The 27,022-nt window shown below is 40.9% G+C and overlaps 1 protein-coding gene across 9 annotated transcripts in view; it reads left to right on the forward strand.

Moving 5' to 3' along the window:
- The window catches only part of LDB2 (LIM domain binding 2), a 377,580-nt gene that overhangs the window by 138,277 nt on the left and 212,281 nt on the right, over nucleotides 1-27,022 (forward strand). For all 9 annotated transcript variants that reach the window (XM_068543190.1, XM_068543192.1, XM_068543193.1 and 6 more), the window contains exon 2: nucleotides 3,102-3,204. In XM_068543190.1, the coding sequence (XP_068399291.1) occupies nucleotides 3,102-3,204 (103 nt within the window). The remainder of the gene's footprint in view (nucleotides 1-3,101; nucleotides 3,205-27,022) is intronic.

The following is a 27,022-nucleotide window of genomic DNA, read 5'->3' on the forward strand; positions in this document are numbered from 1 at the left end:
AATCCTTTCTTTTCTCCTAGTGACTTCAGATCAGCCTGGGTTCTCCCTGGGCTTTTACCTTCCACTAGTCCATTTTCTAGCAGACGTGCTAAAAACCAGGAATCAGATGACAGGAAAATGGAGGTAGAGGAACTGATCTAGTCACTGGGCCTTTGAACAATTAGCAGGCCAAAAGGAGTTGATCAATTTCCATTCAGAGTTTTCACTGTGTTGTAGACAGGTATTGTTGCAAATAGTAACAATAATAGTAAATGGGTTACAAATAGTTGAAGTGATTTGGAGACATGCTTGATATATAAACATTTTTGACGTAGAGTTCTTTAGAGCATGGAATGCTTCGTCCCTTAGGAATGGTGTTAAAGATGGTAGATATAGGTAGGAAAGGGGCATTGTATTGATCTTTACTGTGTTCCAGGCACTCTGCTGGGCACGTTACAGCCATTAACTTATTGAATTTTCACATCTACCTTGCAAGATAGTTATTAATGTAACTGTTGTTGCATCTACTGTGCAAGATAGTTATTACTGTTGTTGTTATTATTATCATTATTGTTATCCTTAATTTCCAAGTGAGGAAACAGGGTCAGGGAGGTAAAATAAGCTGTCCAAGTTCACATCGCTGGGAAGAGGTAGTGTCGGGGTGAGTCTCCTCTGAGGATTGCCCACAGGACGAATTCCACCAGTGTTGTGATACCACCGCATGGCGCCGGCCTCTTTCTGGGCGTGAGTCCTGGCAGTGGGGCAGTAAGTAGAGCGAGGAGCTGGAGGAGAAACCAGCCTGAGACAAAATATGCCCTTTTCCATCTCCCTTCCTTCTTTCTGAACCCTAGCCCTTGCCTTCCCAAAGACGCCAGAGAAATGAGTCGGCAGAGACCGGGGGCAGATCTCAGATGTCTGAAAGTCCCAGCCCCTGTATAGGAATTCTGAAAGCCTTCCCCCCACTTTCACTTTCTCTCTAATATCGTATTACATGATTAAAATATAGTTCTGGGACAATCATTCCTTGAACCGGCATTTTGACACCACACTTAATAACTATTATGGCATGAACCTGAGTATTTTAAAAAGCTACATGTGAACCCCAGCTCTGCTGTTTATTGGCCGAGTGGACTTGGGCAAGTTACCTTCACCACCTAATCCGTTTCTGCAGTTGTAAAACTGGGATGATAACGTGAGTAGTTCCAGCCAGTCACTGAACAGCTTTCATTGAGTAATACCATGGCCTCGTCACCGTCTGGGGCCTGGGAGATGGAGAAGCAGGCAAAACAGAGCCCCTACTCACAAGAAACTGATATTGTACTGACAAGGGAAAAAAACAAAGCAAAACCAAGAATCAGGGTGGTAATGAGGAACAAGTGAGAAAATGTATATAAAGTATTTAGAACAGTGTTTGGCATGTGGTAAGCGCTCAATAAGTGTTAACCATTTTCTTTTTCCATCCGTATAGCAATTTGAAATTAAAAAAACCCTGTGTATCCAGGCTCCCAAATAGGGTTTCTTGCCCCAGCTGTTTCTTCACTTCCAAGCCCACTGATTTTTCTAGAAGCTCTGACAGTTTCCACAGCATTCAGGCCCTGTGCCGTGGTCTCAGGTGTGGAGCGAGGCTGTCTGTTTGATGCTCAGTCGGCTGTGTCCTGCCAGTGGGTTTGAGCCCTTTGAGGGTAGAGACCAATCTCTTATCCTACTGTGTATTCCGAGGGCCTGCACGTAATAAGTGCTCAATAAACATTTGTTTCTGAAGGGAGATGGGGGGGGTAGTTTGTATGTGGAGTCATGATATACCCCTGGATGGTTTTATATTTACTGTATTCTACTAAGAGAAGTGTTGGCTTTTGGTGTGGCAATTGGGAGGAGGCCAGAGAAAAAGAGACAAGGACATTCATTTGTCTAAGCTTCTTCTTTTCTGAAAAGAGGAACAGTATCAGTCTTCAGTGGCCCCTTAATTATTCCCGTTGGGACTGAAGGCTTGTTCCCAAGGCCTGCCAGTGACAACAACTTAATGTTGTCATAAGCAGAACAACTTAATGGGAGGAAGAGAGGCTGGTGAGATCTTGGCCAGGGCCCCAGGGTTGGGGGCCTTTCAGAGAGGAGCAGCAGGCCCCTCTGTGTCCCTCCCCCATCTGACAGGCAGCTGGGAAACATCTTGCCCTGAAATCTGGCGCTAACCAACAATTCTCTGGAAAAAGATTGCGCTTAAGAATTTGAGGGTAAATCGAGCACTGTACAGAGAATGAGGCCCAGGTATGATTCCCCCTTTTAAATGTAGCACTTTGCATAACCCTCCTAATTCCCTGTTAGAGGAGGCCCTTCCCCTGCCCTTGAAGCTTAGCAATGATTTTAATGGCCTTCAACTGGGCCAATTTCAAATTATTTTCTGGATGAGCAAGGGAAACATTCAACCCAAGACAAACAAACAGAGTTCATGTGGATGGTTTGCATTCTGCTGAACTATTCTGTTTTTAATAACTGATTTAATAACGAGCAAGTGATTGCCTATAATCTTAAACCAATCCTCAAGAACAATCCATATGCATGTGATGGTTGCTTGCGCACAAACTCATCTTTCTACATAAATCCATGTAGCAATACCTGTATCTTTTCTAGGGATATTTGCATAGAGGAAGGCTACAGGCCACACACAACTTTTTTTTTGAATAAATTATTGTTAAAAAATGTACTCTCCTTAACCTGGTTGTAATATTGTGGTTTCTGTTTGTAAAATCAGACTCCTAAATGAGCAAAGAGAAAGAGAGAGAGAAAAAGCTGAATGCATTTTACATTAAAAGCAAACCTTTTTCTTAAAAAATGTCACATTGTGCTCCAGAATACGTTTATTAAATCTCCCCAAATATGTCCTCGAGAATTAATTTTCATTTGCTTTGCATTAACTCATTTATTGAATTGGAATTCAGTCCCCATTTGAGGCAATTAATTTGAAGAGTGACCACACGCCTGCCCACACCCCTTCCAGAACACCCACACACATATGCTAAGTCCCAAGCCACCAATGACTGGATTTTTCTGCCTTTTTCCCTTTTCTTTTCCCCTTTGAGATATTTTTCCACTCTTGCCTGTTAAATAAATGATCTGTCTTTTTGCAGGATAGCGACAACCTCTGGTGGGATGCGTTTGCCACCGAGTTTTTTGAAGATGACGCCACATTAACCCTTTCCTTTTGTTTGGAAGATGGACCAAAGCGATACAGTAAGAAAGTTTATTGTCTCTAATATTCCCTCTTTTTGCGCCCATAAGAAAACCACAGGGGTCTTCAGAGAATAATACAGCGCTGACAGGCTGACAATAATCCCGGCCTCCTGCCTCTGATCAAGGCACTGTCACCGGGTGGCAGCCCGACTCGGCAGCAAGAGATTTCCTTCGAGGCTTAGGATGTTTGGACATTTGCCAGTTTAGAGAGTGAGGCAAATGTGAACCAAGCCCCCCAATGATAAGTGGTAGCTGAATTGTGGAGACTTGCCATCCATCTCTTCCCTGCGACCCTTCTTTATGCTTGACAACACTTCACACCCAACATTCTGCTTCTGAAGTTCCCCTTAAAAAAATATCCTCACAGTCACTGTATCAGCTATATCCTTCTAATTCCCTCTTATCAATTATCTCAGGTATTTATTTGACAAGTGCTATGTTTTCTTGGGGGCGGGGGAGGCCACAGCTGCTTTGACTACACAGTTTGGGATTCGTGTTGACAGAATTTATAGTTCCTTGTCTTTCTGGCGAGTGATAACTGTGTAAAGATCCTCAAATTACAGCCTGTGGCACCTTGGGTAACAGCTGATCTGTCCTGATTAGGTTCAGCCAACTTGTCAGAGATCAGATTTGCTAGTTGTGCTGTAAGACCGAGAGGCATAAATACGTCAGCACGAAGACAATTAATGTCCGGTTAGATCAGAGAGAGATGCGTTTTCAGAAATCAGCGTTGCACATGTGAAGGGATCTGTCTGTCAGAGGGTAAAACATCCCAACTGTCTCAAACACAGAGCTGATGATGGGACCAACCACAGTATGTACAAATGAGTCGGTCCAGAGCATTGAGTAAATGATAGGTAACAGAGCTCTTGATATACACAATGAAAAGATCTGATTGTTGCTAAATGTATTTCAAAGCCACTAGAGTACAACCAGTGCTTTTTTTTTTTTTTTTCTTAATTTTACAGGACTTTAGACAACTTAGTATTTGGATCTATTGTATGATGAGTTGATTAATTATGCTAATAAATAGATGGTGATTTGGCAGAAGTGGCAAACATTGGAAAGCAGGACAACTTGCTCAATTGAAACTCATTGACGGAAGCATCTCTTTAGATTTGTATATTGTGGGCTTTCAGAGGCTGGGACATTTTTAATAAATATTTTGGGTGAGAGGGGCAGCTAGTGTGCCAGACAAGGGGCTTTTCCAGAATGTCTTTACATTCAACATAATGACACCTGTTGCAAGCACGGGCAAGCCCACTTCATCGGGGGTCCTGATGAGTTCACTCGCTTTCTGTGTGTGGGTGCCCCAAGCAGCCTCACACCCTACAGAGTGCGAAAGTCGAGTACAGAAGCTGCTGTTTCAGAATTCCCAGGGAGATAAATGAACTCGGCAGTCCAACAATTACTCTCTCCCCAAAAGCCTGCCGGATCAATGGTGAATAATTTCGAACCAAGCAGTCATCCATCCTCTGAGTCTTCTTATATTTGTCGGAGGCATAAGCTCAGATAACTTCAAGTTATCATTGTTTTATGTTCCTGTGCTTTGTGTGTGTGTGTGTGTGTGTGTGTGTGTGTGTGTGTGTGTGAATCCGTCAGGGTCTGCTCAGGGAACTAGAATTACTAATAAAACAGATTCTCAATCTTCCTTCTGTCCACCCCTGACCCCAACATCATTTGGGGGTGAGGCATGATCAGTGCTTGTTAAGATCTTATATTCATGTACAGGAGTAAATGCCTGACTACGAGCCTTTGTTGCCCAGGTTTCTTTGTTTCTCTGAACCAAAATATTTCCCGAGCGGCAAAGAGAAACAAAGATGATCGACAGTCTGGAGCCCAGTCTCATCAGCTGCTTTGCTGACAGCCTGGTGATGTGCACACGCTGCTGATGTGCGGGCAAGTGACAGCTGATTGACAGCCTAGGACCGGGAGATAGGGAAGATGAAGGATGCTTAGAACGCCTGACGCACGTGCTGCTTATGCAGCGCTCCAAGCATCTCGCGGCCACCTTAACCCATTCACGGTCCAGGCACACTGTGCCGGGTGGGCAGGGAAAACACACGCTGGCCCTGGGCTGGGGCTGCAGCACTTCCTAGAGACCTTGCAGGGAGCTGAGAGCTTTGATTTCTGAGGAAGAAAATAGGACTTGGCTATTACATTTGTGTATGTAAAACATTTCCCCATATTGCTTTCATTCTAGGTACCAGGAAATATTCTAGATGAGGTTTACTTAACCCTTACTAGAAAAAACTTTTCCTTCTCCCTCCCCATGTCTACTTTTTCAGAGGGTTCCTCTGGCTCTAAGAGATCTTATCTCTAAGCTACCGTAAATCATGTAATATGTGTTTACTTGTTTATTTGTTACCTGTCACCCCCTATTAGAATGTTATCTCCCTGTGCACAGGGGCTTTGTTTTATTTATTGCTGAATTCTCAGATTAATACAGAAACTTGCACAACATAGGTACCCAATAAATATTCATTGAATGAATGATTGAATGAATGAATGGACATTTGGGGAAAAGTTTATATCCCAAACAGAATGCTGGCAAAACAATCCCCATACCAACATCCTTGGACTTATTTAAATGGGAAGAACTCAGTCCAAAGTGCTCTACTGGTGTTTTCAAATAAGCTCTAAGATATGGTTGGATCTATTTTAAGTTGCAGGGGTAGGGGGGACTCAACAGTATAATAATTCAGGAGATAATTATGTTGGGGAGATATATTACTCTTCCTTTCAGAAAGCTCTTCTGTGTCAATCTCATTGCTCCACCCACCCCAGTCTCTACTCTCCTGATGGGAGTGGGCCCCCTCCCCAGGTGGGATATGATTGGGATTGCCGATGGAGACTACTGATGTCTTCCTAGAAGACGGGGGTGAGGTTGATGTGGAGAGGGGCCAGACCGACAAGGTTACTGGACCATGTAGCAATTGGGATGTGCGTCCCTAAGGCCATGTGCCTGCCCCTGCCTTGTGGGGCTTCATGAAGTGTTCCCCCAGCAGCTGGAGAAACCAACAGTCCAGGGTGGAGGTTTCTGCTTGGGTTAGGTGGAATCTCAGTGGGGAAGAGGGCCAGGGGTAAGAGAGTCCCTCTTGATCAGCTGGTCTGTGGTTAAAGACCAGTAGAGCTGAAAAGTGTCTTTCTGGAAATGGACCCTTTCTTGGTCCGCAGAGCCCCAGCTGGTGAGTTATTAGGCCTCAGGTTGACCGACTCCAGAGTCAGAGTTGGGGCACCCCCCCCAACGCCATCCTATCCCTACACCTCCCACGGCTAAGAGGAAAGAAATAGATTCGTCAATTCACACATTCCGAGGAACGTAAGTCACAAATAATTACTGTGTCTTATTTGATAGAGAGGGCAAGGCAAGCAGAGGAATGGGGTCTCAGCCCTCTGCACGCTTATTTTGCAATTCTGAGTCCAGCATGGTGTATGATTTTCCTTCCGCATCTTATACAGAAGCAACCGTTCTTAGGTGGCTTGCTCACCATTATCTTCAAGCGAGGATTGATTTTTCCTCTGCTCCTTTTCTGGGCGTGTAGTGGAATCGTGCCCCACAGTCTCCCCGCTCCTGATGACTAGCACAGAACCTTTTGGGTAAAGGTACTGGTAACCGCCTCAGGAAACCTAGGCCATGTCCAGGGCCACACTGGCCATGTTCATCTGTCGGAAATACATGGTTCCCAATTCATTCAGGAAATATTTCTTTGCTGGGAAAGATACATGGAGAGAGTCCTCCTGGGACTTCCCTGGTGGCGCAGTGGTTAAGAATCTGCCTGCCAATGCAGGCGACATGGGTTCGATCCCTGGTCCGGGAAGATTCCCAGATGCCACGGAGCAACTAAGCCCGTGCGCCGCAGCTACTGAGCCTGCACTCTAGAGCCCGCAAGCCACAACTGCTGAGCCCATGTGCCACAACTACTGAAGCCCACGCACTCTAGGGTCCACGTGCTGCAACTACTGAGCCCACGTGCTGCAACTACTAAAGCCGCGGACCTAGAGCCCGTGCTCCTCAACAAGAGAAGCCACCACAATGAGAAGCCCGCACACCGCAACGAAGAGTAGCCCCCGCTCTCCTCCACTAGAGAAAGGCCTTGAGCAGCAATGAAAACCCAACGCAGCCAAAAGAAAAAGAGAAAGTTCTCCTGTGTCCCATGGCGTCGGAGAGGCTGGGAGGCTAATCAATATAGTAGAAAGCTCACAAGAGTTCAATGTGAACATTCTTGGTCTTAACCTGTGCTTGTATTGGTAAACAGAGCCTCCACTTCCTTATCTGTAAAATGGCCATAAGACTACCATCACGGGCTTGCAGTGAAAATTAAATGAGATAATATAATCAAAGAACTGCAGAGCATTTGAAGAATGTGGTAGTCAGCCTTAACTATTATTATTGATAACAGTGAACGACCTTGGCATCACTACAGCTTCTGTGCATTGGAGAAGCTTGCCATTTGCAAGTGCTTATCAAGTACGTAGAGCTTGCTGGGCAGTGGAGAGCCTACAGACCCTTCTGATGGGCAATTCCTGCTGAACTGCAACATTGAAGAAATCACCCTCTCCCAGGCTTTCAACTGCAGAAACCCACTGTCATCACTGGTAAGTGATGTGCGAAAGGAAAGGAAGGGCAGTTGAGAATGTGTGAGTTCTGTGCTTTGGGGGCTAAAGACTCCAAACACTAAACTATGTCCAGTTTGGTCTTGCTTTGGGAATCGGGGTGGGGGGGAGTTGACATAAACACTAAAATGCCATCTTATTTGGGGGCACTTCCTATTGGCTTTTTTTAAGGGAAACGCGTGTGGTTCAGGCAGGGATTCCTGGTCTGAAACCTGGGTTCAAACCCAGCTTTGTCTTTACTGCCTGAGTGATTTGGCCTACGTCACATTCTAAGCATCAGTGGCCTCATCTGCAAAGTGAGGGTTTGATGAGACGACGTGTAAATTTCTTTGCAGAGTTTCCAGTGCCTGGAAAATGCTCCGTAAATAGCTGTTGTTATTCAACTGAATTCCAATGAGCATACCTCAGCCTCTAGATTGAGATCCAGGACAACTCAGATGCAATCATCACTAATCCTTTCAATATTGTTTGTAATTTGAGGGTGATGGGTCCCAGTAATTTTCCGTCTGACAACTGTTATTTCACCTTGAGTTTCACATTCTTTCTGGGGTAAGGGTTTCTGGCAGAACTACACACCTTTATAGTCACATGAGCCAAAGACTATTCTTGTTTCCTCTGTGACTGCCGGGGGTTCGTTTCACTGTCCAAAAGCAGAAAGTTGTTTTGGGATATGTCATTGCTCTCCACGCTGTTTTCTTCTGTTTTCCTTAGTCAGCAAGTCCCATTAGATATTTGAAGGACTGCACGTCGGCCCCTCTGTGGAGCCATTTCTGCACGAGATGCTTCTCTTTTACATTTTCTTTCCTATTTCCCTTTCTTCTGAAAGCTCTGATAGCACTGCGATATTGACAAAGTTCTTCAATTTTGTCTTGTAATATGTGTATTTATGTGTGGTGTATTTGGATGTGTCCCCCTAAGGAAGAGAAATTCTACAAGGCCCAAGTAACTTGACTGTCTCTGGTTACTGTTATTTTTGTTTCCTGTTCTTTCATTGGTTCACCTCATCCAGCTGTGTTTTTATTGTGCTTGCTATATAGGAATTCTGAAAGCATTTTCTCCCCACTTTCTCTTTCTCTCTAATACCATATTACATGATTAGAAATATATTTCTGGGAAAATCATTCCTTGAATCAGCATTTTGACACCGCGCTTAATAACTGTTACGGCGTGAACCTGGGTATTTTTAAAAGCTACATGTGAAGAGTGTGCACTACAGCACACGGGGAGAAGGATTTGCAAGGCCAGAATCTGTGCCTGTGTCTTTTCTATGGGTAACACCTCTAAAGAGTCCACCTGAGATCTGGAAATGTACGGGTTTGTGCGGCCAGTGTTTAAAAACCCTTAGCTTCCTCAAGAGACATGTGCCCATTAGTCCATTAGTCTATGAAGTAACTTTGTTCCTCTGAAAAGTTTTCATTCCATTTCTTTTATTCATTTATGGAGGTAGAGATCAAAATCACGGACTCTGGATCCCTTTGAGCCTCTGCTTCACCAGAGCTGTGCGAAGTTAGGCCTATGACTTGATGCTGGGCATCCTGCCTAGACTTTCTTAACCTCAGTTCGTTTATACATAATGTCTAGGTGATAATAATGCCAACATCATAAGATACTTGTGAAGATTAAATAAGATTAAGTAACATGTACCTTAGCTTAGTGCTGTCCGGGAAAAACACACAATAAATATGTATTGCTTGAATAAATGAATGGATGAATGAATGAGTAAGAGAATGAGTTAAACCTATGATATTCCAGTCACTTGGAATTAAAATAGAGGATAGTTTCCATTACTTGTTCCATCATTTAGCTCGTAGAAGGAAAATCTCTGGCTTTGGGCAAAGCCAGATCAGACTTGTCTTCCTTCTATAGGGAAAGCTTAAGAATTTAATGACCAACTGGAAGAAAACCTGATATTATGGAAGATGGTGACTTAAACAAGTCCCAAACTATTACAATTGTGACACCTGTCTGACAGAGGGTGACGTTTCCATCCCCTATTTTGCTCAGAGAGCTAGGAGCTACTGAATACTTCTCAAGTGCCAGGCACTGTGCTAGGCACCATTGGGCTCTATGTCTTGTTTACTGAGGACCAGATGAAAGGAAGTGAACTATGGTTGCATTCAAAATTAATCCCAGAGAAAAGAATGCAGCTCCTCAGAGTAGTCCATGATGGTTAGTTACTGGATGATTGTGGCATTTTTGTTACATAATGACATAGATGTCTTTGTCTCAGATGACTCTGGAAAATGCTTTCCTTTGCATGAGCTGCACTAAATGATTTTTAGAAAGCTCTAGACTTTGAAATTGTGATTTTAGTGAGTGACCCTTCTCAACAGAATTCTTCATTAGGCTGGCAAGATCTGGAGTAAATTAAGTTAGGACTAAAGCAGACATTCATTTGAAGTTCATTTTTTTCTTCAGTCATTCATTGATTCATGCATTCAGAATGCACTGAATTCTTGCTTTTTGCCAGACATTGAGAGGGATAGATAGTCTTGAGAGGAAGGAAGTTCACCACCAATTTTTTCATTTACTTTTAATTTCATTTTAATACAAACTCTTACCTTAAATTAACATAATCAACTAAGTAACTCAAAAAGAAAATATTCTTGTAGTATTAATGCAAAATCTGGGATTAGTTATAAAAAAGACTTGAGAGAAAGCCTACAGCTGATGGATGAACTAACAGACTTCTGAAGGGAAAAAGGAGCCTGAATCTCTTCCCATTTGTGGTTTCATATTGATGATATCAAGTGTTGCAAATTGGCCATAACAATAGATTGAGCAGACATCCCATTCACTCATCTGCTAATAAATACCACACTAATAATCACATGAGATAATGGACAGAAAAGTGCTTTGAATAAATGTAAAGTGCTATACAAGTTGAAGGTATAATTATCATCATATTTATAATTGATCTTTAGGATTTGGTGACTTTATTTTCCCTTTATGTCAAGCGGTTAAGAAATCTGGGAGGATTGTTGGATCTTTTCTCATGGGGATAAAATTCATTGTCAAATATGCAGGCTTGAGCAAGTCAGACCTATTCTCAAGAGCTTGGTTGGGAGGTCTGAATGAGGTACTAGCCAGGAAATGGACATCATGTCCATTTTTGAGACTCTGTGTGACTTTGATGTCTGTGGGGTCCTGGAACGTACATTTCCTGACTCTTGGTTTCATGGGGTATATTCCTACTCTCATTAGCTTCCCTATGGTTCTCAAACCAAGAAGGCACTACCTCATAGTGGGTAACAGGATAAATGTGGCCAACTTTTCATTATCACAATGATAGGTAATGCTACTGGCATTTATTGTCTGGGGGCTGGAGAAGATAAATGTTCTGCTCAACAAAAAATTATTGAGAAACATCTTACCTGACCCTCTTTACATCCAATTTACTCATCATCTTGAAGGTAGGGTTGCTAGATAAAATGTATGTATACAAATGCAATACTTGGGACATATACTACAAAATTATTTGTTTATCTAAAATTCTAAGTTAACTGGACATCTTGTGTCTTTCTTTCTTAAAGCTAGCAGCCCTACTTGAAGGACCCCAGTTCACACTCAAATATGAAATCTTGATAACTCCAGAGCAGCTACAATGGAGTGTGAACATGATACATTATATGGAAAAAACTCTAAGAGATTTACCTGGTCCTGTTCTGCACATAAGTCTTGCCTCTGCTTACATTCAGCAACTGGACTCATGAGTCCCACCTAAAGGATAAAATACCTCATTGGGGTGGGGGGGAGGCGTAGGCTAAAGCCTGCCTGAATTTAAATCCAAAGTTCATATTGCAGGCCCTCCACAGTTGACTATGCCACACTTGGGCAGGTGCTGAGCACACATGAGTGTGTAATATCATCTCCCTTAAAGGAGCTTACACTTTAACAAGGGAGATAGACATAAACAATTAACTCTAATGCAACAGCAACTACAGTGAAAGAGTAGAGCAAACAAAGTACTGTGGGATATAAAGAAGGTGATCAAATCTGCTTCCAGGAGAAAAAGACTAGACTGGTGAAGACTTCTTTCTAACCTAAAACCATTTTGTTCCTTAAAGCCATGACAGAAAACACCCTACCACAGTACCTTGCAGCTATAGGGTTTTCAGTAAATATCTGTGGACTGAATAAATGATACAGCACTGGTAAATAGTATAAATATGACCCAAAGGAACTGATTACTTAGCCCACAGGGACATTACTGAACATACGGTTTTTCCCATGTTTTAGTAATTTTCCACCATCACAATCTCCAGTTGTAGCAACTCATTTTGTGTTATAGAGTAACAGAAATGTCACAGAGCAATTTGGAAATTTGTCCACAAACAGAGCCAAGACTGAGACTTAAATTTAAATACCAAATCAAAATCACATCTACCCAACCTACAGTACTAGGACTGACTGTTTTGTTTTGTTTTGTTTTTTCCTTAATGCTTTGGGCCATGGGTTAGTAGAGTATTTCACTACATTGTCTGCCAATTTTCCTGGTAAGTACAATTGTGTCATTCAATTTCATAGAATAAGCAGTCTTCAGCAACCATACATAAATCTTCTTATTGAACGGATCTTATTGGACATAATTTCAGTTGAAACATCTATGTATTTATTTAACCTTTCTCAAGGACTTTCCATGTGTCATCTTTCTGTGCCCTGGTGATAAGAAGATGAGCAAAATCTCTTGCCTTGGAGGAGCTAAAGGTCTAGTGAGCTATTGTTTCTAAGACTGGACTATTAGCAGATCTTAGCCAGATTTTTTCTTATTGATGCTCTCTGCCTCTGTTTATAAACCTGTTCTTAATAATGTTCACCACCACATTTTTAGATTCTATATCCAAATGTAAGATTGGTATCATTTTTAACATAAAACATTTTCAAAAATCAGGGTTAAGTTGAGATGTATGCAGTATTTCCTTTGTACAATACTGGTTTGTGAAATTCTTGTTTCGCGGCATGAGCTGATTGAAGCATCCTCCCCACACGCCTATGTTTAGTTTAATCTTCACTTTTGCTTTATGTTTTCAGGTTGTAAATGCACCTTATTTATGCATATGGGGTAAAATAAAGCATTTGTTGAAGTCAAGTTAAATTAGCCTTCTTCTACGACTATATTAATCAATGTTCATGTGGATTTCATTAAGAATACAGAGGCTCGGTGACAAAATCACCCGTTAGGGTGTGTTTCATTATTTACTGTTTAATCAAGGTGGTTGTATTGGAGTATTTGAACTCAGGAGCTTGCAGAACTTGGTACCTTCATACACTTTGCTTTTATTATTCATTCCAAGAGAATCAGCTTCACCCAACCATTATAATGTGCTTATTTACTTTTATGAGGTTGGTCCTATCCCAATTAATGCTACCTTTAACACATTCTTTGATGAGAACTTCCCTGATGCAACATTATCTTTGGCTTTTCAATAAGTCAGGAGGACTTGAAATTGACAACAATTGACACTAATAATCATTCTGAAGATCTGTTGAAGGAAGAAGTAAGGTCACCTAGGAGCATGGTAATAAAGCCATTCCCTTTTTACAAGACAGTTTCTCCATATTATCTAGAACAAACAGAGCATTACATTATTTTTACAGACTTTTCTAAAAATACATGTGTCTTACTTAGTCCTGCCTTTGAATTATCTGATTTGCAACTTGTTTGTCTTTTTTTGCTTTAAAAAATACATCATTTGCTATGCCAGAATGGGTTAGTTACACTGAGAACAATGAAGAGGCAAGAGTTCTTCCAGAATCTAATTACGAGGTAAGCCTAGTCAGTAATGCTTGGGAAGGTATTTCCTCACAGACATACATGGTATCTCCATGTTACTCTCATATTCCAGATAAAAAGCAACCACTTAAGATGTTCTCAGTAAAAGACAATTTGTGTGTTGTTTCAGAATTAATGCAAGCTTTGAATATATTCCAAAAACTGAAGTTAGTTAACTGAGAGGTGTATTTGTCCAGGTAGAATTTCCCCTGGAAATGTTTGTCATGTCATATATGTGAAGGAGTGCTAGCATTTGATAAAGTCAGCGACACTATTCAGTTTTCAATTGAGGCATTTAGGACAGTTCAACTTTCAAGCTTTAAAAAAAGTTAATAATAATCAACTTTTTTAAGGTCGCCTGCCTAAAATAACTTAATGTTCCCATGCCTATTTGCTTCTCTTCAATAGGACCATAAGAGAAATGATAAACGGTGTTTGACTGATTATGTAAATAAACTGCTAATTATATCCTTTATAGTTCTCCACACTTCTAGACACTGTACCTGAATGTATTTCCTATAAAATGCTTTAGTACTTAGTCCTCTATTATTTTTTTTTAAAGATGGGCCCAAAATCAGTAATTATGAGCATTATTATTCAGGTTCACAGCAGTGCAGCTGCTATTCTTCACTTGATAATTACCTTGTTAAACTAATGTCAGATCAGCACCATGCCTTAGTTAAGAAAATGGTCTATGAGCCCCGTGCAAGCAGGCCCAGCTGTGAAAATATTAAAAGGTTTATTAAATCCAGACACCTCTTCAGCATTGCCTCACTGACATTTGTTACGGAAGTTCTAAGAAGTTGCATATTTCCCATTAGATGTTCGTAATATCTTTCCTGAGGTGCCATGCATCTCTTGAAAGTTGGTGCTTCCATTGTATTGTCCCCATTCTCAGCTCTGGGCTTTGTTGCCAACTGGGCACTGTTTAATTGGCATGATCTCCACTCAGAGCCTCCAGGAAGCAAAGGGAAGAAGACCCATCCCTAGGGAAACGAGGAAGGCCTATGAGACTGTTTCTCTTCCTACTTTCGCTGGTTTTGAATTCCAGTTTTATTTATTACTTCTTTCCCTTTGGAAAGGAAAAAAAAAAAAAAAATCAAGATCCTCCACTATTAGCTGTGGTTTTGTCTAAAAAAAGACACAGTTACAGATTCCAATTTTTAGGCCAAAATAAGTAATCCTTTCTATGGTCTTCTAATTTGCAAAAAAAGAGTCAGATTCTTAGTGGATTCTTGTCTTGGTGTTTTTCAAATGTGTCCAACAGTAACCTCCTGGATTGGTTAATGAGTTTAAATGACAAACATTCTGATAATGCTTTGCAGTTTATAAAATCCTTTCACAAATCAGGACCATCTGTAAGCTCGTGGAGGGAGAGGACTGGGACTTATTCTTCTCTGGAGCCTCAGTGCTTGCCACTGTAAGGGACGAAGAGGGGGCCCATGGTGAATATTTGCTGAGCAGGATTGGATGGCAGTATCTCATTCCATCCTTGCTATGAGCCCAGAGCAGGTATTATATGGACCACTTGTACTGTAGGGATGAAGAAAGTGAGGCTCAGAACTCAAGAGACTCAGGACTCAACTCTTCTGCCTTCAACACCCATCTTGTGGCCCCTTTATCATCCCATTTACCAGCATCTTTTTTAAACAGTAGAGAATCTTTAAATTTCACCTGTTTGGATACGAAAAAAAATCTAACCTCTTGCTCCAAATTCTGGAGCCTTTCTCCCTTCTCTCCTCATCCACTCCTCCCTGAAATAGCACGAGTTAAGGAGAATTAGTTCTTAATGGTGAATATGTATCCCCAGCATATTTTTCTCATCAAGTTAAGTGCAGATCTCTTCAATCCTTCCAACATTGCTGCCTCAAAGCTGACATTTATAAATTTTCTTTTTCAACGCAGTATGGGATCCTCCATATGTCTTCCACAATAATTATCTATGTTTTCAGGGAATCTAAAGATTTATTTCCTTCCAAGTCCTTGTTGCTGGCATTTTCTCCAAGCCTCCAAAACTGCCAAGAGATGAACTTCAATTTAGAGGAACTGTTACATTTGTCATTGTGAATTTGCTAAACTTTGGATAAATTTGAAGATTTATGCTTATTCCCAAGGGGGTCCTGAGACTATCTTTGAAGCTCAGAAAGTTCACGCTTGACTTCCTTTCTGCTGTTCTAAGTAAACAAGTCCTTAAATCTGTGCAGTCTCCCTGCCTGGGCTCAGGGTCTCTGTCATTGTCTAAACCTGGACACGTTTGTATTGCCAGGAACTCAGATGTGACTCACTTCGAGGTGTGGGGAAGGAGTCTTCTCCTGGGCTCGTGCTGTGGAAATCACACTCCATCTATATCTCTGGGATGATCCAATCAGAGAAGACCTTTCAGTAACCCCTCACTTTAATAGCCCGGGCCTGTGAGACAGACAACCTTCAAATTATGACCTTGTCCTGCGGTACCCACATGACCTTGGTTGTTATACCCAATCTCTCTGAGCCTCACTGTTTTCATCTATAAAATGAGCATAAAGTCTATCTGGCCACGGTAGGATGGTATTTATAAATAATACACATACAGTCCGTGATACATGAGAGTTTATCAACAAGTAGTAGCTATTTTAATAGTTATTGATAGATAACATACCAAGAAGTTGAGTTGGCTTTGACTTGTTCAAGGCAATTGGCTAGATTGTGATAGAGCCAGGATTGAATTCATGTCTCTTGATTCTTTATAAAACATAAGACTCCACTTAGTGACTAGCTAACAGTTCTATGCTCCTTTTTTTATTGAACAGAGTCTAGAAGTAACATGGTTTATAGGGACCATATATGATTTAATTTTGTTCTTTGGATCATCTTCAAAATCAGAGTCAAGTGCAATAGGAAATGTCACTAAATTCTTTGAATTCGATGCTGTGCAAAAAATTGGAGATCATCTGTTGACTAGGTGTTTTAGTTTTCTGTTGCAGCATATCAAATGACCACAAACTTAGCAGCTTAAAAAAGCACATATTTGCTAGTTCACATTTTCTGTGGGTCAGGAGTCCAGGCACTAGCTAACTGGATCCTCTGCCCAGGGTCTCACAGGGCTGAAATCACTGTGTCACTTGGGACTGTGACCCCTTCTAAGACCCAGGGCTGTTGGCAGAATTCAGTTCCTTGCAGTTGTAGGACTGAAGTTCCCACTTTCTTGCTTGCTGTTATCTAGAGACTGTTTACAGGTCCTAGAGGCCTCCCACTGTTGCCCGGCACATGGTCCCCTGCACACGTGGAAGCTTGGTCTTTCAAGGCCAATGGGAGAATCTCTCCTTTCGAATCTCCGACATTAAGGACTCACCTGATTAGGTCAGGCCCACCCACGATCATGTCTCTCAATGAACTTAATCTGTTTAAGGACTTTATTTACATCTGCACAATCCCTCTGCCAGCTCATGTAACATAATCATGGAGTTATATGCCATCAGTGTCACAAGTCCTACTCACACACAAGGGAAGGAGATAATAACACAGAGTGTGTATACCAGGGGGTGAGAATCTTGGAGTCATCCTAGAATCTTGGAATCATCCTAGAATTCTGCCTACCAGGGAAATGAGACAAGTACATAGTTATGATACAAGACTTCCTGGCAAATGTCATCAAATAAGGGTAAAGTGCCCTGTGAAGCCCAAGAAGACAGGTGATTTACTGCTAGGGGGCTTGAGAGGCATGTCAGGGACAATGGGTAGGGTTTGGGTAGGAGGAGGTTGAGGTGAACAGGGGCAGTGAGGAAGGAAGAGAGTAGAAGAAGCACATCCTAAGGGAGGCAAAGAAGGTACTTGGGGAAAAAGATTCATTGTTTGGTTTGGCTGGAACTTGGTTCTAAGGAACTGCTCCGTGGTTTTTAACAGACATGAAACTTATAGAGAATGTGATGAGTACTGTCTGATTCCATGAGTCAGACACATGAAACTTATAGAAAATGTGAGCACATGAAACTTATAGAAAATGTGATGAGTACTGTCTGATTCCATGAGTGTCCTTTGCTTCTTAATGTACTGACTCATCAAGAAGGGAAGATTCTGGCCTGGCCATGTGTCCTTTGTTTGTAGGGCTCTGAATCCTCCCTCTGGTGACCCTTCAGGACCTTAGAAAAGTTGTTTCTACAGGTTCAGTGCTGTAAGCTCTATGTGAAACCAGCTGGAGCTGGCTGGAGCTTACAGCACCCAAGACCATGTCGTGTAAGAAACAGTGATCTTACTCATTCATGTGTTTGTTGAACAAATATGTACCGTGTTCCTCTGTGCCCTTCACTCTGCTTTTGCTCAGGAGATGCAGTAAATAAGACAGCCTTGGCTCCTGCCCTCATGAGGTTTAGAATCTAGACTCCAGACAATTCTTAGATAATTTAGGCTTTAGATTGTCAAGGGATAGAGAGCTAATAAAGACACACGCATTATGAATTAATTTCAGTTGTGATAAGTGCTATGAGCAAAATATATGGGATGCCATGAGAGCAGATCAGGGGCTTAAACCAATCTCTGCAGAGGTGGCAATGGAGGTAGCGGGGGGAGTGTCAAGATAAACCTCTCTGAGGAAGTTATAAAGAGTGAAAAATATCTCAGAAATAAATGTACCTTGGAGAAGAGACAAATTAAAGTGAACACAGAGTTCTCATGTATCTCTTGGGCAAGCATGGTAAAGAGGTTTTTAGATTTGAGATAGAATGAATCAGCTTGGATGCTTTTCTTGTCTTTTTCTACCTGGGGTACCAGTGCTCATTCTTCAGAGCCCACCTCTCTCCCTAGTTCCCTCCAGAGGATCGATTGATCGCTTCTCTCTGTGCCTGTGACATGTGGCAGACACATCCACCGTGCCGTGGCTCTCATAGTTCATGGTTGTCTGCTCACACAATGCTTGGCTGGAGCCTCACGGCCGATGTCCTCAGGCAGTGATTACAGCCTCTTCATCTTTTCATCACTTATACCTAATACTTCACCTGACACCACAGTTGGTACAGAATAGTATTTGTTGAATGAATAAACCGGAACTAGTGGGAAGTGATGAACGTAACACGTTGATAGACCGCCATGCTTTAAAAGAAATATCTTTCCAAAAAATCAGTTTTCCAAAGTGAAACGTTCTGCCTCAGAATGAGAGGCAGAACTCACCATCCTTGGAGGTGACAGAAGTCCTGTAAATCTGGGTATATGAATCAGAACTAAAACAGAATTTGAAAAACTTGATTATAGCTACTATCAATTATCAAATTATGTTTTTGATCCTGATTACTTGAGAAAGTTGATACATTTTTAAAAGGGCTGAATTTAGGTCCACAGGTAGCATTTCTGATAGGGAGAGTCTTTCCTGGCCGTGTATTTCTGAGATGTGCTATGCATTTTTGACTCATTACAGAATGTTACATTCAGGATAGGGAGGATAAGATTTTTTTAAGTATAAATATGATACATAGATTACATTAAGGAGATATTCCAAGTTGTCATTAGGACAGAAAATCCTGTTGAACTATGAATGAAAATATGCCTATGGGACAAACGGACAGAGTAATTGTATCACTTTGTATAGAAGAAAAATGCCTATTTGTATACATCAGTAAAAGTCCTCCACAACGTAATTCTCCAATGGTAGAGACAAGCCTAAGGAGGGGGCATGCCCTGGAAGTCCCTGAGTTATATTAGGCAAGTACCACATTAGCATGAAGCAAAAATCAAACTGATGCAGAAAGTTCAGGAGTTAGTCCCTGGATTGCTGATTTTAGCAGCCGGAAGGCCAAAGGATATGGAAGGACAATCAAAAGAACATCTCACACTATTGGAGGCCTGGTGGGATTGATCCATGGGCAAAGAACAAAGATGTGCGATGTAACTAAGTGACTGATAGCAGAGTACGCACCGTTTGAGACACCTCCAAGCCTCCAGGGCCCACGAGTGACCTGTTTAGGGCAGTGTAAGCAGGAATATAACCAAAAGCAACAAGACAAAGGAAGAATTTAAATAGCTGGGAGTCTGCCAGGAGAAGAAATGATGAAAACTGCCTTTTAGAGGCTCAAAAACAAACCTAATTTCTTTCAAATGGGAGATGTCCTGGTTTAGTCCTCATAAAACAAAACCAAGAAATATTTATTGAGACCGCACCATGAAATCTCTGGTAGCTCTTTCCTGTTTCCAATCCCAACTTTAACATTTAAAATTTTTTATTTCCACTGATCATACGTATTGAACCATGTAATCGCATGACTCCTTTATTTCATGTTCAAGGAGCCTCCCTCATTTAATCCAAGTAATGAACACATCCTTTTCCAGTGCGTTTTAAATGATTAAAAGTAGGAAAATTTGAACGCAGATATAAAATGCAATCTACTTCATTAAAAAATAGTTTGTTTATATATTTACTTATTTTTGTTGAAGAATTGTTGGCATACAATGTGATATTAGTTTCAGGTGTACGACATAGTGATTTGACATTTATATATGTTACAAATTGATCACCACACTAAGTATAGTAACCATCTGTCACCACACAAAGTTATAGCAATATTATTAGCCATATTCTTTATGTATATTTTGTAACTGGAGGTTTGTACCTTTTAATCCCCTTCACCTATTTCACTCAACCACCCCTTCCCCCTCCTCTGGCGACCACCTGTCTGTTCTCTGTAACTATGTGTCTGTTTCTTTTTGTTTTGTTTGTTCATTTGTTTTGTCTTTTAGATTCTCCATGTAAGTGAAGTCATACAGTATTTGTCTTTCTCTATCTGGCTTATTTTACTTAGCACAATGCCCTCTGTGTTCATCCATGGTGTAGCAAATGGTAAGATTTCCTTTTTTGTGGTTGAATAATATTCCAGTGCATATATATATTACATTTTCTTTGCCCATTCATCCACTGATGGACCCTTAGGCAGCTTCCATATCTTGGCTGTTGTGAATAGTGCTGTGCTTTATCAAAGGAGTTTCAGAAACTGATAGAGGGGTCAAGATTCAATATCCTGGAAGAAGATTATTTTGGCAGTCCCTTAGACTGGTTTAATTAAAGTGACCCCATGTAGAAGTTTCATCTGGAAAAACTGGAAGACAGTCTGTCTCTTTCAATCTGTCTTTCTCTCTCCATTTCTATCTCTTTCTCTTTCTCTCTCTCTTTTTAAAAATTAACTTGTAGTTTCTTCTATCACAAAATTTGGGGATAGATATTCCAAAATGATACGGATTTTCCAATTTAGAAGAATTGGATCCAGAATATTTAACTGTCTCCCTCCATCAAAACCCCCAAATTACTAGAACTGTCCCAGCCTGCACTGAGAAGATTTGCATATTCTGTGGGTAAACAGTCCATGATAAAAATTTATTCAATATGGGACAACAAATGTTATTTCATCTCTTCACATATTCATTCATTCTACACTTAACACTCCTAACTTTCGTTCATTAATTTGCCAAATGTTCTATGTCTCCTTGTACTTAATACATACAAACCAGATTTTCACTTTCCTCTGAGGATACCTCCAGTAGCCTTAAATGTTTTCATTGATAAGGTGAAAACGAAAGTGTGCCTTTCCATTTGACATGAGTAAGTGTGGATTTTGTACAGCAAGATACAAATTAATTTTATGTCCTGTAGGAATAAACATCAAAGGTCATAAAAACTAGGTGAGAGCTTGTAGTCTTGGGCAATGTGTCTTATGAAGGCTGAAGAAAAATCATTTCCAGTGTTCAATGTTCATTCTGTTTCATCAAGTGCTATCCCCTCACCTCTCCTTCCCCCTCCACTTCCTTCTCTTCTACTTCTTCTTTCCTCCTCTTCTTCATTTTTAAAAATATAACTGCATTGTCATTATTTTGGTCTCAGGATGATGAAAGTTGTACCATCCCTTTTGGTGGTAGGCAGATAGGTGAGGGGCAGTGGTGTATCCAATGACAGAGCTTGTGAAATCCCTAATCTTTGTTTTCCTGATATTCTATCTGAGTGACAGGTCCCATTTATAGGTTCCTCCCAAACAATTTACCACATCAGATATTGATACCACAGGTTGGGTATTCTAAAGGGAGCCCCTAAATCCTCTGCTTTTGACTTTACACCTCTCACCTTAACGGCTAATCTTAACTATTAAACTGAATTGAATGTGACCTGGGATGAAAACAAATTCATTTAAACAACTATAGGGACTAGCTGTCTATAAGTGTTATTAAATCACCATAAGAAGTAAATCCTTATTCTAAAATCCCTTCCTTGAGTAGTAGAAATTGTTCAAAAAATAACCACAAGCAATATACGCTCATTGAAGACTTTTAAAATACAGAAAAAAGAAGAAGAAAGAAAAATAGAAATCATCTATAGCTCAGAGACAAATCACTTAATATTTGGTTTATATATTTCCAATCTTTGTTTTCTATGTTCAAATGTTTTTTCTTTACAAAATTGGAACCATATGATATGGACTTTTTGTAAGCTGTCTTTACCTTGGCTCAATATGTAATCAGCATCTTTTTAACATAAAATTTTCTTTTATGGTATCCCTTTTAATGCCTGTGTAATATTCTATTTTATAAATGAGCTTCATATAATTAACTGATCTCCCGTCATCAAATATTTAGCATGCTTTAATTTTTTGTACTGTTGTTCATTGTGTCTTAATGAACATCTCATCATTAAATCTTTGTGAAAAAACCTAGTTTTTTCCTTAGAATAAATTAACAAAAGAAAAATTGCTGGATAAAAGTAATGTAGACTTTAAAAATATTCTTATATTTAAAGACTTTTAATAGATATGGCCAAATTTTGATCCTTAAAATTTGTATCAATTTAAACTCCTACCAGCAATAGATAAGGAAGTCCATTTTTCTGTACCCTTAGCAGCACTAGTTATTATTACAAAAAATACAGTCTAAATTTTTATTTTCACTCACTTTATTTACTTTATTTACTCACCCCTGTTGCTGCACTCTCCTCCGTGGCTCCAAAGGTCCCCCTTCTGCCACCCACAGTCTCCACCCGTGAAGGGGCCTCCTAGTGTGTGGAAACCTTTCCTCCTTCACAGCTCCCTCCCCGAGGTGCTCGTCCCGTCCCTATTCTTTTGTCTCTGTTTTTTCTTTTTTCTTTTGCCCTACTCAGATAGATAGTAGGAGAGTTGATTGCCTTTTGGGAAGTCTGAGGTCTTCTGCCAGCGTTCAGTAGGTGTTCTGTAGGAGTTGTTCCACATGTAGATGTATTTCTGATGTATTTGTGGGGAGGAAGGTGATCTCCACGTCTTACTCCTCTGCCATCTTGAAGGTCTCTCTAGTTGTTTTTATTAGTCATCATCTTTATCATCACAGCCATTTAAGGAGAACCTCTGTGTCAGAGACTAGGTTAGGAGTATCACATAAAGCGTCTCATCTCTCTAATCCATCCGACAACTCTAAAAAGTCAGTATTATTAGTCTCACTTATGAGATGAGAAAACAAAGGCCAAGTCAACATTTCAACTCAGATTGCTTGTTTGTTTGTTTGTTTCTCCTGAATCCAATTTTGTTCTTCTTTCCCTGTGCCAGGCTGCCTCCCTAACATAATAAATTGTCTTCTGCAGTTTCAGCTTTCCCAAGCGTCGAGTTTTTATTTATTTTATGTTACCACTAATAACAATATTTTTAAAAAATAAGCCAATATGTGATGAGAGTGTGAAAAGTAAACATGGTAATTAGGCAACATCATAATGAAGTTAATTATTGCCTTGATGACTAGGGTGGCTTGTGTACAATAGTTAAGACAGCATAAGCGTCATATCAGGAAGCAGTACTTCTGCACGCCTGCCATGCCACAAGGCAACGTTCATCCTATGAGTGTATCACTGGAAAACGAGCAAGTTCTGGATTCACTGGTGCCACACAATTTTTACCCAGTGCTGCTATTTTCACAGGGCTTTTTCTTCCATTATTTCATTATATCCCAAAACTTCCCTTTGAGGCAGATGTATTAAACCCCAGAGTTGTCAGTGTTTGGTTTTATAACTCAGTGTCATTGCCTGATCTGTCAACAGCCAGATTCCTGATTCCAAGATCAATTCCTAGACGGCATTTATGCATCCTGTATTTGTTAAGAAGTTCCAGAAGTGCTCAAGAATCAGATGCCAAGTATTCCTGTACAATAATTGGATATTTGAAAAAGTTCATCTGAATTATGCTGCTCATGGCATCTTCCCCAGGTTTAAATTTTATACCACTCCAGTGCACCCTGTAATCATGAGGGACTAGATTAGACCCTTTTTTATTCCTGCCTTGCATTATTATTAAATGTAGGGAAATACGTACCACCAGTAACAGTCGGCCTCATTTGCTTTTGGACCATCTCTTTTGTTGTGCTGTTACATTTCATCTGAATGCTTCATCTAAGAGGGGCCTGAGTTTGATGCTTGTCCTAGTTCACAGTTTCATTCTTTTTGTTCTGGTGGCTTTTAAAAATGTTTGTCCAGTTCCAGTCAAGGCTAGTTTCCCTGACTATGATTTGTGTAACCTCAGCAGTTAACCCAGAGGATTACGAACACCTCCTATGCCGTTCTCCCCAACCTGAAAATGTCCGCCAATGCAGAGAAACAGTAGCTAGGTAAAAGTGGATGGATTTGCATAATTTGGTTTTCTAAGTGCAGAGTGTTCATTTTTAACTTACATTGGTTTTGCTTTGTTGACAAACCCCTTTTCAGAGAAAAATGCATCCCATGTCTTTCCCCTCCATCCTGGTCCCTAACAGCTGATACTTCAGATGTGTGTATTTCTTTATCCAAACAGATGAGAAACCATCCCAGCCTTCTTCTATCGAAATACAACTTTCTGTATTAAGCAGTTTCTCACATTTTCCAATTTGACTTCTGTATAGATCTGTAGCTGGAGACGGTAATGAGTTTGCCATAGCAGTTTCAGGCTTCTGTACTCTATAAATCCTATTTTATCCATGCACAATAATTAAGGTTATTAATGAGGGACTGAATTAGTAGAAAAACAGTATACTGAGCCACTGTGATTTGCTTGACATAAGTTAATAATCATACATTATATAACATTTGCAGCCTCCTTGGGTTCTGGAATAGAAGCCATGGTGGCAAAGAGCATTGTGATCAAATCCAAACTAATGAAGTAACATCTGGAGCCTGGCAGGGGATAAAAAGGAAGGTGTTGTTATTGTGAGTGCCATAGTATTGTTCTTTACCATTTTAGGATGTATTGAAATGCATAAGTAATAACCATATTTGCATTTATATAAAAAAGCTCCAACCAAGTCCCAGCTCGTTTGAAAAGGCAAGGCTGGGAGGTGAAAATCATAAATCCGGGTGTTCTGAAACAACATTCTTTAGGGAAGGAGACTTTTTTTTCTCTGTGCAGCAGGTTCGTATCCATAATAAGACAGATTAGAATCTGAGCAACTCAAGATTGATAGGGTAAATAGTTCATAGTAAATTGCTTTGAGGAAACAGATCTACTTTTCAAGGCAAGACCTCTGAATTCCTGTTGGGACATTCTCAAAATCTCACCCACAGCTTGAAAGGCCACCTGGGTGAGTTTTGCAAAAGGAGTTTGGTTTTGCCTCAGATAGCTTTGGATTGGCATTGGTTTGCTTTCCTGAAGTGACTGCTTTAGAATGGAAGCAGGCAGACCCGGATGGGCAAAAGAAAAATTCTCAAAGAATGTTATAAGCTGAAGACAGCCTAGGCCAGAGCAAGGGATTTGGAAATTGAAACAGGCTGAGGAGACCCCCAACGATTTTAGGAAAGTATGAGGTTGTTAGTCAACCTGGGCTGCCATAACAAAACACTGTGAACTGGGTGCCTTGAGCAACGGAAATGAATCTTCTCACAGTTCTAGAGGCTGGAAAGTTCAGGATCAAGGTTCTGGCAGATGTGATTCCTGGTGAGGGCTCTCTTCCTGGCTACTATCTTGCTGTGTGCTCACATGACCTCTTCTTGGTGCAGACGCCGTAGGAGGGGAGGGGCAAGCACGCTTTCCAGTGCCTCTTCTTATAAGGACACTAATCCTGTGAGGAGGACTCCATCCTCATGACCTCTTCTGATCTTAATTATCTCCCAAAGGCCTTCAAATATCATCACATCAGTGATGATGAAGCCCTGGTAGTACTTCCACATAGGAATTTGTGGGGACACAATTCAGTTCACAGCCATGAGTGAACCTATGTGCCAAGTGCCAAGTTGGTCATGTGTTTTCATTTCAGTCCAATCTGTTGCATTTCATTCTATTTCAACCCATTCTATCGTACTCCAGCCCACCCCATTTCATTCCATTCCACTCTAGTTCAACAAATGCCTCCTTGAGACCCACCTGTGAACCCAGCAAACTGTTTTATTTGACTCCCTCTTTTTTCCTTCTATCCTTTCCCTTCCTATCTGATTCCTTTTGACGACCAAGAGCAATTCCTTTGTTTTCTCCCTAATTTCCCTCCCTCTCTCCAACTCCAACTCCCTTGGGGAAGCACTGGGAAAGCTTTGTCCAACAAACTAAACTCTGCTTCTGACATTCCGTACGGCCTCAGAGAAGTCACCTGAACTCCAAGCTGCTGTGCTCCTGACAATCGGTAGGGATGATGACAGTGATAATACTTCATGGAACAGGGTTGTTGTGTGTATTAGGAAGGTCTCAGAACAAGGAGCTTAGTACCTGCTATCAGGCGTTACCACGATAAACAAGACATGACCGTCTTATCCTGAGGATTTCCTGGCCCAGTGTGGGAAGCAGCTATGTGAGAAGATGAATCTATTGGGGCAGCCCTGGTGCTCTGAAGTCAGCCTGTGTGAATTTAAATGCTGACTCTATCCCAGGCTTTCATGGGCAAATGACTTAGCCCCTCTAAGCCTCCACTTCTCACCTAAAAAATAAGATGATATTAGTGGCCACTTTATAGAGTTTGAGAGAGGAGTAAATGAGTGTTTGGTTTGGAGTACATACTCTAAATGTTACCTAATATTATTATTATGAAAAAATCCATAATGTGGTAAGTGATGCAGTTATTGAGTCTTTCTCAAAGTATTCAAAGATGAATACCAGTCTCTGCTCTCATGGAATTCAGTGTCACAGATGAGACAGGCACTATACACTTGTAACTGTGGTAATGACCATGAAGCAGAGATCTCTGATGGTATGGGGGCTGTGTAAAGGGGGCACTGAGATTTGGGTGGGGGGTCCTGGACTTAGAGCGGAGCAATGAAAGAGATGGACTCTGGGTATCTTAGGATCCCCTCAATTTGCCAGCAATCAGGGAAAAACCAGGACAAAAAAAGCCAAGAAGGATCTGTTTCTTTCCAATGTTGCTGGACAGAATCTAGACTTCATTATAAACAACAAAAGTGAAAACAAAATGAAACAGCATAGACCTCAAGTACCTGGATGATACTGTGCCAGCGTTGTTTTCAACCCAAGAAGAATGTGTTTCTCCAGAAAAAACTTGATCATGAGAGCAAAT

This window comes from Eschrichtius robustus, chromosome 4 (assembly GCF_028021215.1).
Source record: "Eschrichtius robustus isolate mEscRob2 chromosome 4, mEscRob2.pri, whole genome shotgun sequence".
NCBI classification, from domain to species: Eukaryota; Metazoa; Chordata; class Mammalia; order Artiodactyla; family Eschrichtiidae; genus Eschrichtius; species Eschrichtius robustus.